At 41.7% G+C, this 12,500-nt stretch overlaps 2 protein-coding genes across 3 annotated transcripts in view; one reads left to right on the top strand and one right to left on the bottom strand.

Annotated features, from left to right (window-relative positions):
* Nucleotides 1-11,892, bottom strand: part of syde2 (synapse defective 1, Rho GTPase, homolog 2 (C. elegans)) — a 30,532-nt gene extending 18,640 nt beyond the window's left edge. The window contains exons 1-2 of one of the 2 annotated variants that reach the window (XM_046869057.1): nucleotides 11,522-11,892; nucleotides 3,280-3,735 (exon numbers count right to left, since the gene is read on the bottom strand). In XM_046869057.1, coding sequence (XP_046725013.1) covers nucleotides 3,280-3,735; nucleotides 11,522-11,714 — 649 coding nt within the window. In that variant the 5' untranslated portion in view covers nucleotides 11,715-11,892. Of the gene's footprint in view, nucleotides 1-3,279; nucleotides 3,736-9,941 lie in introns of both variants that reach the window. The other variant, XM_046869055.1, reaches the window with a different exon arrangement.
* Nucleotides 1-12,500, top strand: part of dnai3 (dynein axonemal intermediate chain 3) — a 44,830-nt gene that overhangs the window by 31,585 nt on the left and 745 nt on the right. The gene's annotated exons all lie outside the window — the stretch shown is intronic.

Below are 12,500 nucleotides of genomic sequence, written 5' to 3'. Positions count from 1 at the left end.
GCTAAGGGGTAGGAATTGAACCGGGTGAGTCAGATAGCAGAGGCTGCATTACTAACCACTACACTACCAGAGGGGTGACAAACAAGGCTTTGCTTATTGGACTCTTGGTTTTTCTATAGTTAAGAGACCACTGTTTTCTCTAAGATCATGATGGTAGAGGGTCAAAACTTCTCCTTCCTGTTCATTCTCTCAGTTACTCGAAGTCTATGAGAAGTGACTCAGGTACAAGAACCACATCTCCAACACCTGCACCACTGATATACCATGATTTACCAGCAACCAATTTTAATGACCTTTTATTGTTCTGGTTTTAAAAACTTCTTATAATGTTCAATATGAAACTAGAGGTAAGAATCGAACCAGGGAAGTCTTTCATCATAGATCGCTATTGGCATTACTTCAAACCTCAAAACTTTGTTAGACATGTAAATAAGCAGGAAAGACAGAGACAGAGACAAAGACAAAGAGACACAGACACAGCTTTAGAAAGAGTGAGAAACAAATAGAGAGACAGCAAGAGAGAGACATATACAGTGAGACAGAGACATTTACTAAAAGAGACAAAGAGACAATTAGATAGAGAAAATAGAGAGACAAAGATAGCGAGATATAGCCACTTCCTTTTGTAAGTGTTTATCCCGAGCGATTCTTAATGATCTCATTTACTAAATGAGCAGTAGTGAGTTAAGGGCTTGCTCAGGTGCCCAAAACTGGCAGCTTGGAGGTGTTAAACATGTATCATATTTACGGCATGTGATATGTATGTAAGCATATGTACAGTGATTACAGTGACATCATTAAGAGCCTTTGCTATGTTTCCACACGGACAGTTAATGAGGTGATAACGGAGAAACTGCACCTCTTCAAGTCAAGTCAGGAAGCTTATATGTAGAAAATTATAGACATTTTAAAGATTTGAATGATGTATTGTTTTTATCTGTACGATCAATAAAGACAGTAATTTAAGTTTGTGTTGCCATTATGAGGGAAAACCCCACAAAACGCCCCCCAGAGGGTAAATTGTGTAAAACATGGCGGATTTGGTGTTTGATTTGAGACTTGGCACAGAAATAAAACAAAAGTTTACTGATTAAAAATATTTTTATCTGGAGTTTATTTATTTATTTTATATCTATCTATATTTTATATCTATTTATGTATTTACATTTTCTATAAAAATGGTGAAACAGAAATGCGTGCTGAATTGATTAAAATTTATTTATTTACGAGCCGGTTTTGAAAATGTAAGAAGTAAAAAGTACAGATATTTGTGTAAAAATGTAATGAGTAAAAGTAAAAAGTTGTCTGAAAAATAAATAGTGGAGTAAAATACTGATACCAGAAAAATCTACTTAAGTACAGTAACGAAGTATTTGTACTCTGTTACTTCCCTCCTCTGACACACACACAGGATCAGAGAACAGTTTTGTCTGAATAACAGCAGCAACCCGGTATATAAAATATTTTAATATCCAATTAAATTGAATATTTGTTCCTAAATCACAACAATTGTATTATAATTCTTATAATTATAATTCAAAAGTTTTTAATTACAATAAAAAAGTAAAATAATGATAGTAATAATAGTAAAATAATCCTGAAGCGCAGTCCCTATTCTGTGTTTTATTCCTCTTATACCACACAGTAATAATGCAGCACGGTGTACATGCTGCTAAGCGAAGTCTCCCAGACATCGCCTAGCTGTCAAACACACTTCTCTTTTGCTGTTACTGAACTTTCGTAGGAACAAAGACCAGGAAGTCATTGAGGAACTCTGAAGCTTTAATTCAGCTCCAAAAGGTTCCTGAAAAGGTCTCTGTAGTGGTAACACACCGTTTGTGTGAATGCTGAGGCGCGTAAATTAGTGGGACCTTTGTGTTTTGGGGGTTTTGATGTGTGTGTGTGTGTGTGTGTGTGTGTGTGTGTGTGTGTGTGTGTGTGTGTGTGTGTGTGTGTGTGTTAGACAGGCTGTAATTAGCAGTGTGATTGGTGAAGGAGTATAGTATAAGCAACACTTCCTTTTATCTACTGCAGGATATGAGCTAGCAACAGTGGATTGTTTTACACACACACACACACACACACACACACACACACACACAAACACACCACTGGCATTAATGATTTATGATAGTTCTTTAGCGGGTCCCGATTTCTCTGCACACCTGCAGCTGTAATTGTGTAAAAAATAGTCGAATTCATGGCAGCCAGCACACACCATGCTAGAGTGCTGGAGTGCATGGTGTGTGTGTGTGTGTGTGTGTGTGTGTGTGTGTGTGTGTATGTATAGGATCTTCTCCTCCCTTAAATCATTCAGCAGGAGTAGTGTAAGAACAGTGTCCTGTTACAGAGATCCACACAGATTGATGCACACGCACACACACACACACACACACACGCACACACACACACACACGTACACCATGCACAGAGTCATGGTGTTTCTATAGGACAGAGGTCAGAAGAGCATCTCACTCATTGTCTTGTGTCTTCTCATGTCACCTTACCATGTCACGCCATGTCAGCTCAGATTACTCTCCAAGGGATTATGGGTAATCTCAAGTAACGAGAGATAGACAGAGCAACAGAGAGAGAGAGGGTATTATATGTCTGCTGTTAATTAAACAGGGATGGCTACTTATTGTGTGTGTGTGTGTGTATATGTGTGTGTTGTAAGGCCATGAGTCGCACCAGGTACTCATGGGCCATCAAGGGTAAAGCTTTAGTTAGCTACATTTGATCAGCCAATCAGACAGTATGATCACATGACATCACAACAGCCTTTTATATACTTCTTTAGGTGACTATACAATTTTAACAGCGTTATCTGATGCTAAGTTCTAAGGCAAGGTTTCTAACAACATCCAACTTAATTAAACTATTAAACTACACAGACAATTTCAACATCATAACATCAGGCTAAAATCAGGACGGTGGATTAGCAGGACAGTGGATTAGCAGGACGGTGGAATTAGCAGGACGGTGAAATTAATATCAGGTCTGTGTTAATGTTTTCGTAATAGAACTAGCTTGGCCTATGCTAATTATATTCCCCATACTAGTGTCAATACTGCTAACATTAGCTTTGGCTAAAGACATTTTTTTTATAGATTGCTCATCAGATCAATCAGAAGAGTACAAAGGTGTTTGTGGTCATTTTGGGTGATTTCCAAGTCCATTTTAGTTCCAAAAGATAGCAAGAGGTGAAAAGAGGACATAAAGGAAAACAAGAAAGATGTAGTCAAGGTGAAAAAGGAGAGGATGGAGAGACACCTGTACCTGTAGTCTTGATTGTTGGTTTCTCCTCCTGTGATCTGCATTTCTCTCTGTACACATGTTTCTGCTCACTGGAATGACTGGCATTCAAGTTCCCAGAAGCCCTCGCAGTAGTAGAGACTCTGCCCCCTTCCTCACCACTCATCTTCCTCGACACTCTCTCTCCGTACTCGCCGTGATGGAGATCCTCCTCATCCTCAGGAATCGGGTTGTACCAGATCTCACCCTCGTCATCTGCGTCGTTCTCCTCGACAGGGTCGGAGACGGGGACACGTGGTCGGGAACAAGTTTGTGGTTGAGTGTGAGTGTGTGATTGTGATGGGTGCGTGTGGTCATCCTCGTCGGAGGTTGGTGAGGGTCGCATGGAGCTCTGATTCAGCCAATTACGTTTTTTGGAGACAGTGATGGAGTTTAGAGGAACTGGACGAGTGCAGTTATCACGGTTCTCTATCACAGGGACTAGAAAAACAGAGAGAGAGAATCATCAGCATCATCATCATTATTATTGTCGTCATCATCATCATCATCACTGTTATCATTTTCACCACCAACCCCATCACCATCACCATCACCACCTTCACCAACATGAGTGTCACCACCAATAATACGATCGAAACAAACCTTCACCTCAGTACCTTCCTCCTTTACCTGAGTAACATTACAGTTTTCCTCAGTAACCTTTACTTTCATCTTTTACCCCAGCACCTCAATCCCTTACCTTAGAAACATTACTTTTTGCCTCAGCACCTTTACCTCAGTAACATTAACCTATACCCCAGTAACAACATACTTTACCTCAGTTACATCATACTTTACCCCAGTTACATCATACTTTACCCCAGTAACATCATACTTTACCTCAGTAACATTAACCTATACCCCAGTAACAACATACTTTACCTCAGTTACATCATACTTTACCCCAGTAAAAACATACGTTGCCCCAGTAACATTCACCTATACCCCAGTAACAACATACTTTACCCCAGTAACAACATACGTTACCCCAGTAACAGCATACTTTACCTCAGTAACATTAACCTATACACCAGTAACATCATACTTTACCTCAGTAACATTAACCTATACCTCAGTAACAACATACTTTACCTCGGTTACATCATACTTTACCCCAGTAACAACATATGTTACCCCAGTAACATCATACTTTACCTCAGTAACATTAACCTATACCCCAGTAACATCATACTTTACCTCAGTATCATTAACCTATACACCAGTAACATCATACTTTACCTCAGTAACAATAACCTATAACCCAGTAACAACATACGTTACCCCAGTAACATTATACTTTACCTCAGTAACATTATACTTTACCTCAGTAACTGTTTCAGCACAGCAATTTTAAACCTCGCCTCTGTTACTTTACCCTTTACCCCAGTAACTTTACATTTTACCTCAAGAACTTTACAAAACTAAAAAAAAAAAAAACTGCAAAAGCTTCATTTTTTGCAATTGAAAAATGCACTTCTCTTTTGTCCTCTTGAGGCCAAAGCACTTATTATGGTGGCAGTTGGTCCTCTCAAAGTTCTACAAGCATACATATAAACACACACACACACATATACACACAGACACCTAAATACCACCAAACCAAAGTGTTTATATAAACACACACACGCACACAGAGTTAAGACTTGAATGAAAAAGTAGAGCTTTTCCTCCTAAACAAACAGACAGAGGCAGAATAAACGCTTCGGCCTCCTGGGGCTCGCTGTGATAGACGCTGTTACGAGTCTGTGCTTTTGTGTTTTGGGATTGAGAAAGTGGAGTGTATTACATTCTCAGTGAGAGTGAAAGAAAACGTCCGCTTTTTCAACAGCACTAGAGATTTATGATCAGTAAAATAAAGAGAAAGGTTACGAGACACAAGCTTTGTGGATTTCTCTCCTAAGCGTCGGCCAATGGGGAGTCCTGCTGCGACACGCTGAGGAGAAGACTCCTGCAAAGATTGTTTTCATCTTTATTCTCTCTCTTTTTTTGTGCATGTGTTAATGACACGTTCTTTATTCCTGCAGGAAACACGGCCTCACGCAACCTCTTAATTACACTTTGGGCTAAATATTTTCACTTGTGGAAAAAATATTCGTGGGGGAAGCGAAGCCGACTGTGTCATTACAGCATTTTGGAGGTTAAAAACTGTATCATCTGTGTCATTGCTGTAGAAACACAATGCGTATGATGTTACAAGCTTGCGAGGCGAGCACACACACACACACACACACACACACACACACACACACACACACGTGCGACCACAGAGCTTTAGCGCAGGATTAGCTCAAGTGCTGCTCTTCACATTGAAATGCTGAATGTAAAGGCATTATTGTTTCTCTCAGCCAGTGTTTCCACTCTTCTCAAACACACACACACACACACACACACACACACACACACACTTTTAGACTCTGGTAAAATGGCCAAGGAATGTATCCACACCTTCATTTGCATATATAAATATGCATGATTTGCTAATTAGACACATCACTATGGCAACCCAACATCACCTCACTCCCCTCATAACCATACGAATGCTACATATGCTATGCTACTAGTTCAGACTTTCTAGGCTAATACATATAATAAATATTACGGAAATTGTTGCAATATCCGAGCGGTCAGCGTTTTTTCAACGTGCCAATGTTAGCATACAGCTAGCATTAAAAACCTGCCTCAGATTGGTTTGTCAGTGATCTGTTTACCTGTTTAACAGTAACAATTATTGTAGCTAAAATAAAAATGTCATGTATCCAGCCCCTGTCATTCCTCCCACTTTACACCAGTGAGCTCTATGACCACTAAGACTGTGTCCTACTGGACTACAGTTCCCAGAACCCCCTGCCTGGGAACCAATTACCGACTCCTCCTTATTCCCAGCAGGAGGGCTTTAAAAGGGACACACACACTCTCTTTCACACATTGCTGTGTATTGTTGTACTAACGGGTTCTATGTTTTGTCTATGCTGTCCTGTGTTTCTATGTTGTTATTTTTATTGGCACATAAACCAAGTTTCATGTTCATTGTTGTAACGTGTTGGACCTTGTGTTTCGTGATTGTTTGCTGCCTGCCCTGACCATTGTCTGTTTTTTAGATACCCTTCATTTGACCACTCTCATTAAATAACGCCTGCACATGGATCCTCTACTCCATTGTCATGCCAAGTCAACCCGCTTACAAAATAACATAATTTTACACTACTAGCCTTAACTAACTTTGCTAAGTAGCTAGTTACTACAGGTTATGTGCACACTTGGTAGCTATACATTCGTTCCTTAGATCAAGGGTTACTAACCTTTTGTACACCCTGAACCAGTTTCATTTTGAAAATATTTTTGTGGACAAGGTCATGGTGCAAGGTCCTTTTGTTTCTATACAACAAACTCAGCTTTAAATAGATATGTTTCAAACTAACATGTTTGATTTATCCAATAATGAACATATTACAGTTTTTCCAATTACAAATCTTAAATAATAGCAATAATAATAAAAGCAATATTAAATACAGGTTGTGTTATAAAGGTTTCAGGTTAGCAAGATATTTTTGTTATAAGCATACATAAACTAGCTAGCAAGCTAGCAAAAGTTCTGTTGTTTTTGTGCAACAATTCAATAGTAAATAAACAGCAAATAAGACGTTCTGCGTAAAAATACTTCTGAGTGTGTGTGTGTGTGTGTGTGTGTGTGTGTGTGCTATATTGAGCACTGTGTTGTGTTGGATGCCGTCTTGTTCCTTTTGAAGGATTTTTCATAACTAAAGGAACATGCACACACACGCAGGGAATTTAAGAACCAGAGACATACACACACACACACACACTCACAGACACACAAATGCATACACAGACACACAAAGGTCTATGTTCAGTTCAACTGGCCATGCCTGAGGGGAAACTCAAAAACACTACACCACATTCCTTTAAATAATCTCACCAAGGTTCTGCTCAGTGCTGGATAGACGTTCTCAGATCAGGGGGAAAACAAGGAAGCTCTGGGACACAAGTCAATGACTGTCATGTTAGTCACACACACACACACACACACACACACACACACACACACACACACACACACACTACAGCTAATGCTCACACAGATGAATCAGGAGGAGGTTATTATTACATTATTAATCCTATAATGATATTATTATTTATTATATTTAACCACAGCAGTTTTGAATCCTGGATTCTGACTGGTTGAAAAGTGTGTTAATAAATTTTTTACATCAAATAGATCAGCAAAAAACATCTTTTAATGACAGAAGAGAAAATAACGACGGCTGACGAGGGAACGTGCGTTTATAGCTGCTGCAACGTAAGCGACAAAAAGAACTAACGTCCATATTTATTAATAAATAATTCATATTTTGTCATAAAATGTTTATTACACAGAAAAAGTTTCACACGGCGTTATCACACACGTACACTTGACCGAGAGTAAGCCGTGTATTCCAGAGTGTATTCACAGCTCCGATCAATAACCAGCATTCTTCTGCAGGTTACCCGAAGTTAACCGGAACGACTAATCCCTAGCCGACCTGGAACTAATGCGTAACTCTGCTTTTATATCCTCTGTGTTGAGTAACCAAAACACAAACGAGCCGCTCAGAGAGTATGCCAAATATTCCCTCCCAGAGTGTCACGTTTCCATAGCGCAGGAATGCGTCTGAAAGGACGCATCGCACGGATCTTTGAACTGACCACAGATCGGGGCTGGTTACGAGTGCTGAATGATTTAGGAAGCGTCGAGGTCGAGGTAACTGATACGAGATCAGCAAGCGGTCGTGAACGAGGAAGCAGCGGGAAGCTTCTGCAATTGGCTCAAGTGCATTGTGGGAGATCATTAGGACCACTGTATCTCATGTCAAGCTCCTTTAGCAGTTTTCATTCTTACTTACACACACACACACACACACACACACACACACACACACACACACACACACACACACACACTAGCAACATCTGTGAGTATGCATATGTTAAAAGCCAAACAGTTGCCCTGTCTAAAACAAACAATTCCCTTGACACACAACTCTCTCTATCACACACACACACACACACACACACACACACACACACACACACACACAGCATTCTGAAATACCACTTTATCATTCAGTTTTCACTCCAGAACACTAATTTTTGCTTATCTCAAACACCAATACAATTATAGCAAAGCATGAGCTATGGATTTTCCCCAGAACCCAGAGCAGCAGGAAAATAACACACACACACACACACACACACACACACACACACACACACACACACACACACACACAAAACACAGCCTGAAAACAAGAAGACCTTACATCAAATGAGGGTCCTTAAAAATAAGTGGAAACATGGCAAATTTCTGAAACACAGACGTTATTATGATGGTCCAGCGCAACAAATTAGCAGAGAAATTCAAAATAGAGAGACGCTACATGTCTAGAAATATGTCAAAGTAGCAAAGAACTCCGAAAGAGATACTGGAATTAAATCCAACCAAAATCTAGCAGTTACTCAATGCAATACTTCTGACAGAATTTCATGTCAAATTTGCACTTCCTATTTTAGATATTAAATGATGTATAAACATGATTGGTCAATAGGTCTGAGAAATGAGCTTCCAAAATCCAAACTTTACCATACAAACTTCTGAGAACATGGAGACCAAAAGCTACCAATCCACTAAGATCTTCCAGCTAATAAAAGCTGTTGTTATTATTACTGAGCTGTAAAATTTCACACTAAATAAGTATGTAAAAGTAGCCATTATTCAGGGTCTGGACATAATTATTACTAATACACTAATAGAGTGAAAGAATTTCCAAGAAAATCCATTGAGATTTAAAGAAACTTTGGAGCCAAGCTTTCCCCAGAATGTTGCCCTGAGAGTATCTGTAATAACTGGGTATTGAGGAAACAATTAGCTTCCAAAAATCCAAACCCTGAACAACAACTTCTTTATTTTTCGTGGTACAAAATCCTATCAAGTTCACCAACTCTGTGTGAGGACATGGAACATATCTGTCAAAATCAAATCAGCTCAGACATTTCCAGTCCACTTCCATTAGGATGATCTAATAAAAGTTTAACAAATGACCTTCCTAAATCTAGAAGCTGTACGTGCTGCTGAGAACAAAGGAACAAAGGCCGAATTCAGCTCCTGGTGCACGTCATTGGCCTCGGAGACACAAATCTTATCCTGCACACTGTGTGTGTGTGTGTGTGTGTGTGTGTGTGTGTGTGTTTTGTTTCACAAACCATCTAGTTTAAGCAATGATGGAGCACGATAAGGTTTGTGCAACATGTAAAAAAAAGAGCGCAGAAGAACCTGGTTAAATGAAGACCCCACCAGATGGTTAGTAATGTGGTGTTAAAGTGGTGTGCCGATGCGAGCCCTCCACCAGCGTGCTTCTAACTACACCCTCTTGTTACATGAACCTTTGTTAGATAAAAAGAGGAAGAGAGAAACCATGGACCCACCACCAGTTACATGGAGTCTAGAGCAGCAGATGATGACCAAGGTTTAAATAATGAACGGGGTGAGGAGGTACGAGTGTTTTCCCAAGAGACGAGGAAGACAGCGAAGCATAGACAGAAGGACAGAGAATGAGAGAGAGAAGTTTCTTCATCCCCGTGGATATTCGTACCTGAGTGCTGCCCACTTGATGCATTCACCATTCCTGTTTTTTCTCCATTCATGTTGTTGTCCTGGCTGAAGGTTTTGGAGGAAGATTGAAGCTCATTTCCATGGCGCTCCTGAGCTGCTCCATGCGAAGAGGATCCAGCAATCCTCTGCCTCATCTCTGAGGAAAGCAAGCGGCCTTTGTGCATCCATTCCTGCATCTTGTTCACAGTGACCCGAGGAGGTTTTCCAACACTCGTTCCAGCATGCCTGCTAAGATTCATCTGCTGCAAGCACAACGGGTCAGATGGTCTGAGGGGAACTCCATCTGAAGAATCCTGGTGACTAATATAGGCACTGTTCTCCTCATCTGCCTGCTCTGGAACCATGGCTGTGTCTAAATCCAGGTTTCCCCGGTTTGCCAATGGAGGCGTATTTACAGAAGTGTTTTGAGGAGCACTTCTCTTTTCGGAGCGTGGATCACCTTGGCTTGCCCGCACAGGATACTGGACTTCACCATCGCTCAAAGAGCGCTGAAAAACAGGCCTCACTTGGGCCTGGAGAAGATTCTGCAAACTTTTACTCCTCTGAGAACTCCCACGGTCAGCAGCAGTGCATTCTCCAGGACTCAGAAGTGTCCAATGGTGGACATCATGTTCTTCAGAGGACCGTGAGAGCTCTCTCGTGGAAGAATCCGAACTCATGCTCAGGCTATCAGGAGACTGACTTGAGCTGTTCCTTTGTTCTACGTAGCAATTCGTTTGCACCTCGGCATCGAAAGCGATGCCATCCATGGCATTTATCAGGAGGTAGTAGGCTTCTTTGAGTTGAGTCCTGAGTCGGTCCGTCTCCTGAGCACTGGAGTCGACAATCTGCTCCGACTGCAAAGTTCTGGATGGTTCTTCAATGTCGTTCGACTCTTTGTTCAAGGAGCCGGACTCGTAAAATGGCAAGATTTCGTTATCATAATAGTCGTCGTCCTCGCTGTCGATGGAATTGTGCCGATTCATGCCTTCTCGTGCACACACCAGGTGAGGAGCCATGTCTGCATCTACTATCTCCAGCTCGGTGGGGAAGAAGGTCGGACTCTGCAGAGAAGGCATGCTGAGATCTTCACCAAGCTCTAAAGAACTTTCAATAACCCGGATCAGGTCGTGTTCGTTAACATGTCCAGAATGGATATACTGGAAAAGGTTAGGAGAATGCGAACGGTCCATTTTGGTTCCGCCAGGTTCTGCAAGACATTCATCCACCTCCAGGTGTTTTTCTTTGTTCATGTCGGGTCTGGAAGCAGATTCTCTGCAGTGCGCGTGTCTCACGTTCTCAGTGGTAAGAATAAAGGGCACCTCGGGGCAGTTTCCGAACCCTATGGAGTCTCCCTCGTTGTGTCTCCGCGGGACCGCGACCGCCTGCTTGCCCACTACGTTCGTAGGGAGCAGCTCGTGCTTATGCCCGGAGACCCCCGGGGTCGTCCGTGCGTCCTGCCCCCGGAACCGACGGTCCGCGCGACCCCCCGACCGGCGTGTGCGTACGCGCGCGGCTCGTTCTGGTCAGCCTGGCACGCGCCCGCGCGCTCGAACCCCCCGTACACACGGCCCTGCTTACCTCTCATCGCGTTCTGCGCGCGGTCCCGCAGCTCCCCGGTGTCGGCGGCCGCGCGCTCCCTGTGCGCGTCCTGTGCGCGCAAAACTTTCCCTTTACCCTCCTCCTCGTTGCCCCAGTCAGCCGGTACCGACCCCTTCTTCGCTTTTTTCCCCCGGAGTTTAGCTAACAGAGTCCGCCGCAGAGGATCGGCCATTCCGGGGCGCCCCGGTCCGGTCCGGTTCGGTTCTCCCGGCCCCGGGCTTCAGCAGAGCCGCTTCGGGGAGACCGGATCCCGTTTCTCCAACCGCGGCTCCATCTCTGCCTCTTAACTCCTTCTCTCTCTCTCTCTCTCTCTCTCTCTTTCGTTCTCTCTCTACTCTGTGTGTATACGTGTTTCTCTCTCTCTCTCTCTCTCTCTCTCTCTCTCTCTCTTTCTCTCTATGAAGAGAGGAACGGGTCAAAATTTTGCATTTTATTTTATTTTTTATAGAAGTGACTTCAAAAACTTTTACATTTTACAAAATATTTCTTAATTATTTAATATGTGCAGTTTAGAGTTCATTTAATTTCCACTTAAAAAAAACAACAAACAAAGAATAAAAGAAAAAAAAGGTGTTATGAGAGAGCACCAAAAAATTAACACCAAACGAATAAACACCAAACGAATAAACACCAAACGAATAAACACCAAACAAAAACAGAAACAGATTCATTTGCTTTGTTTGTTTTTCCTGCGAATTTGGATTTGCTAATTTTCTGCTTTTAAAAAACAGAATAAACGCCTGCACTCTGTTATAAAATGAAACCTTGAATTGCAATAAAGTGAATCCTTTTATTATCCTTTATTAACTAATTAATCTAATTAACCCGATCATCTCCAAAAGCCAATTAAAATAAATAAAATCATTAGTTACATTCTTCAGAAGGCTCTGTACTGCCCCTAGTGTTCAAACTGTATAATACAATGTTGAATTAAACCCTGTCACTCCACTGAGTCATG

Source organism: Silurus meridionalis, chromosome 16, assembly GCF_014805685.1.
Source record: "Silurus meridionalis isolate SWU-2019-XX chromosome 16, ASM1480568v1, whole genome shotgun sequence".
In the NCBI taxonomy this organism is placed as follows: Eukaryota; Metazoa; Chordata; class Actinopteri; order Siluriformes; family Siluridae; genus Silurus; species Silurus meridionalis.
Note: the sequence above shows the minus strand (reverse complement) of the source record. Positions and strands in the feature narration are given on the sequence as shown.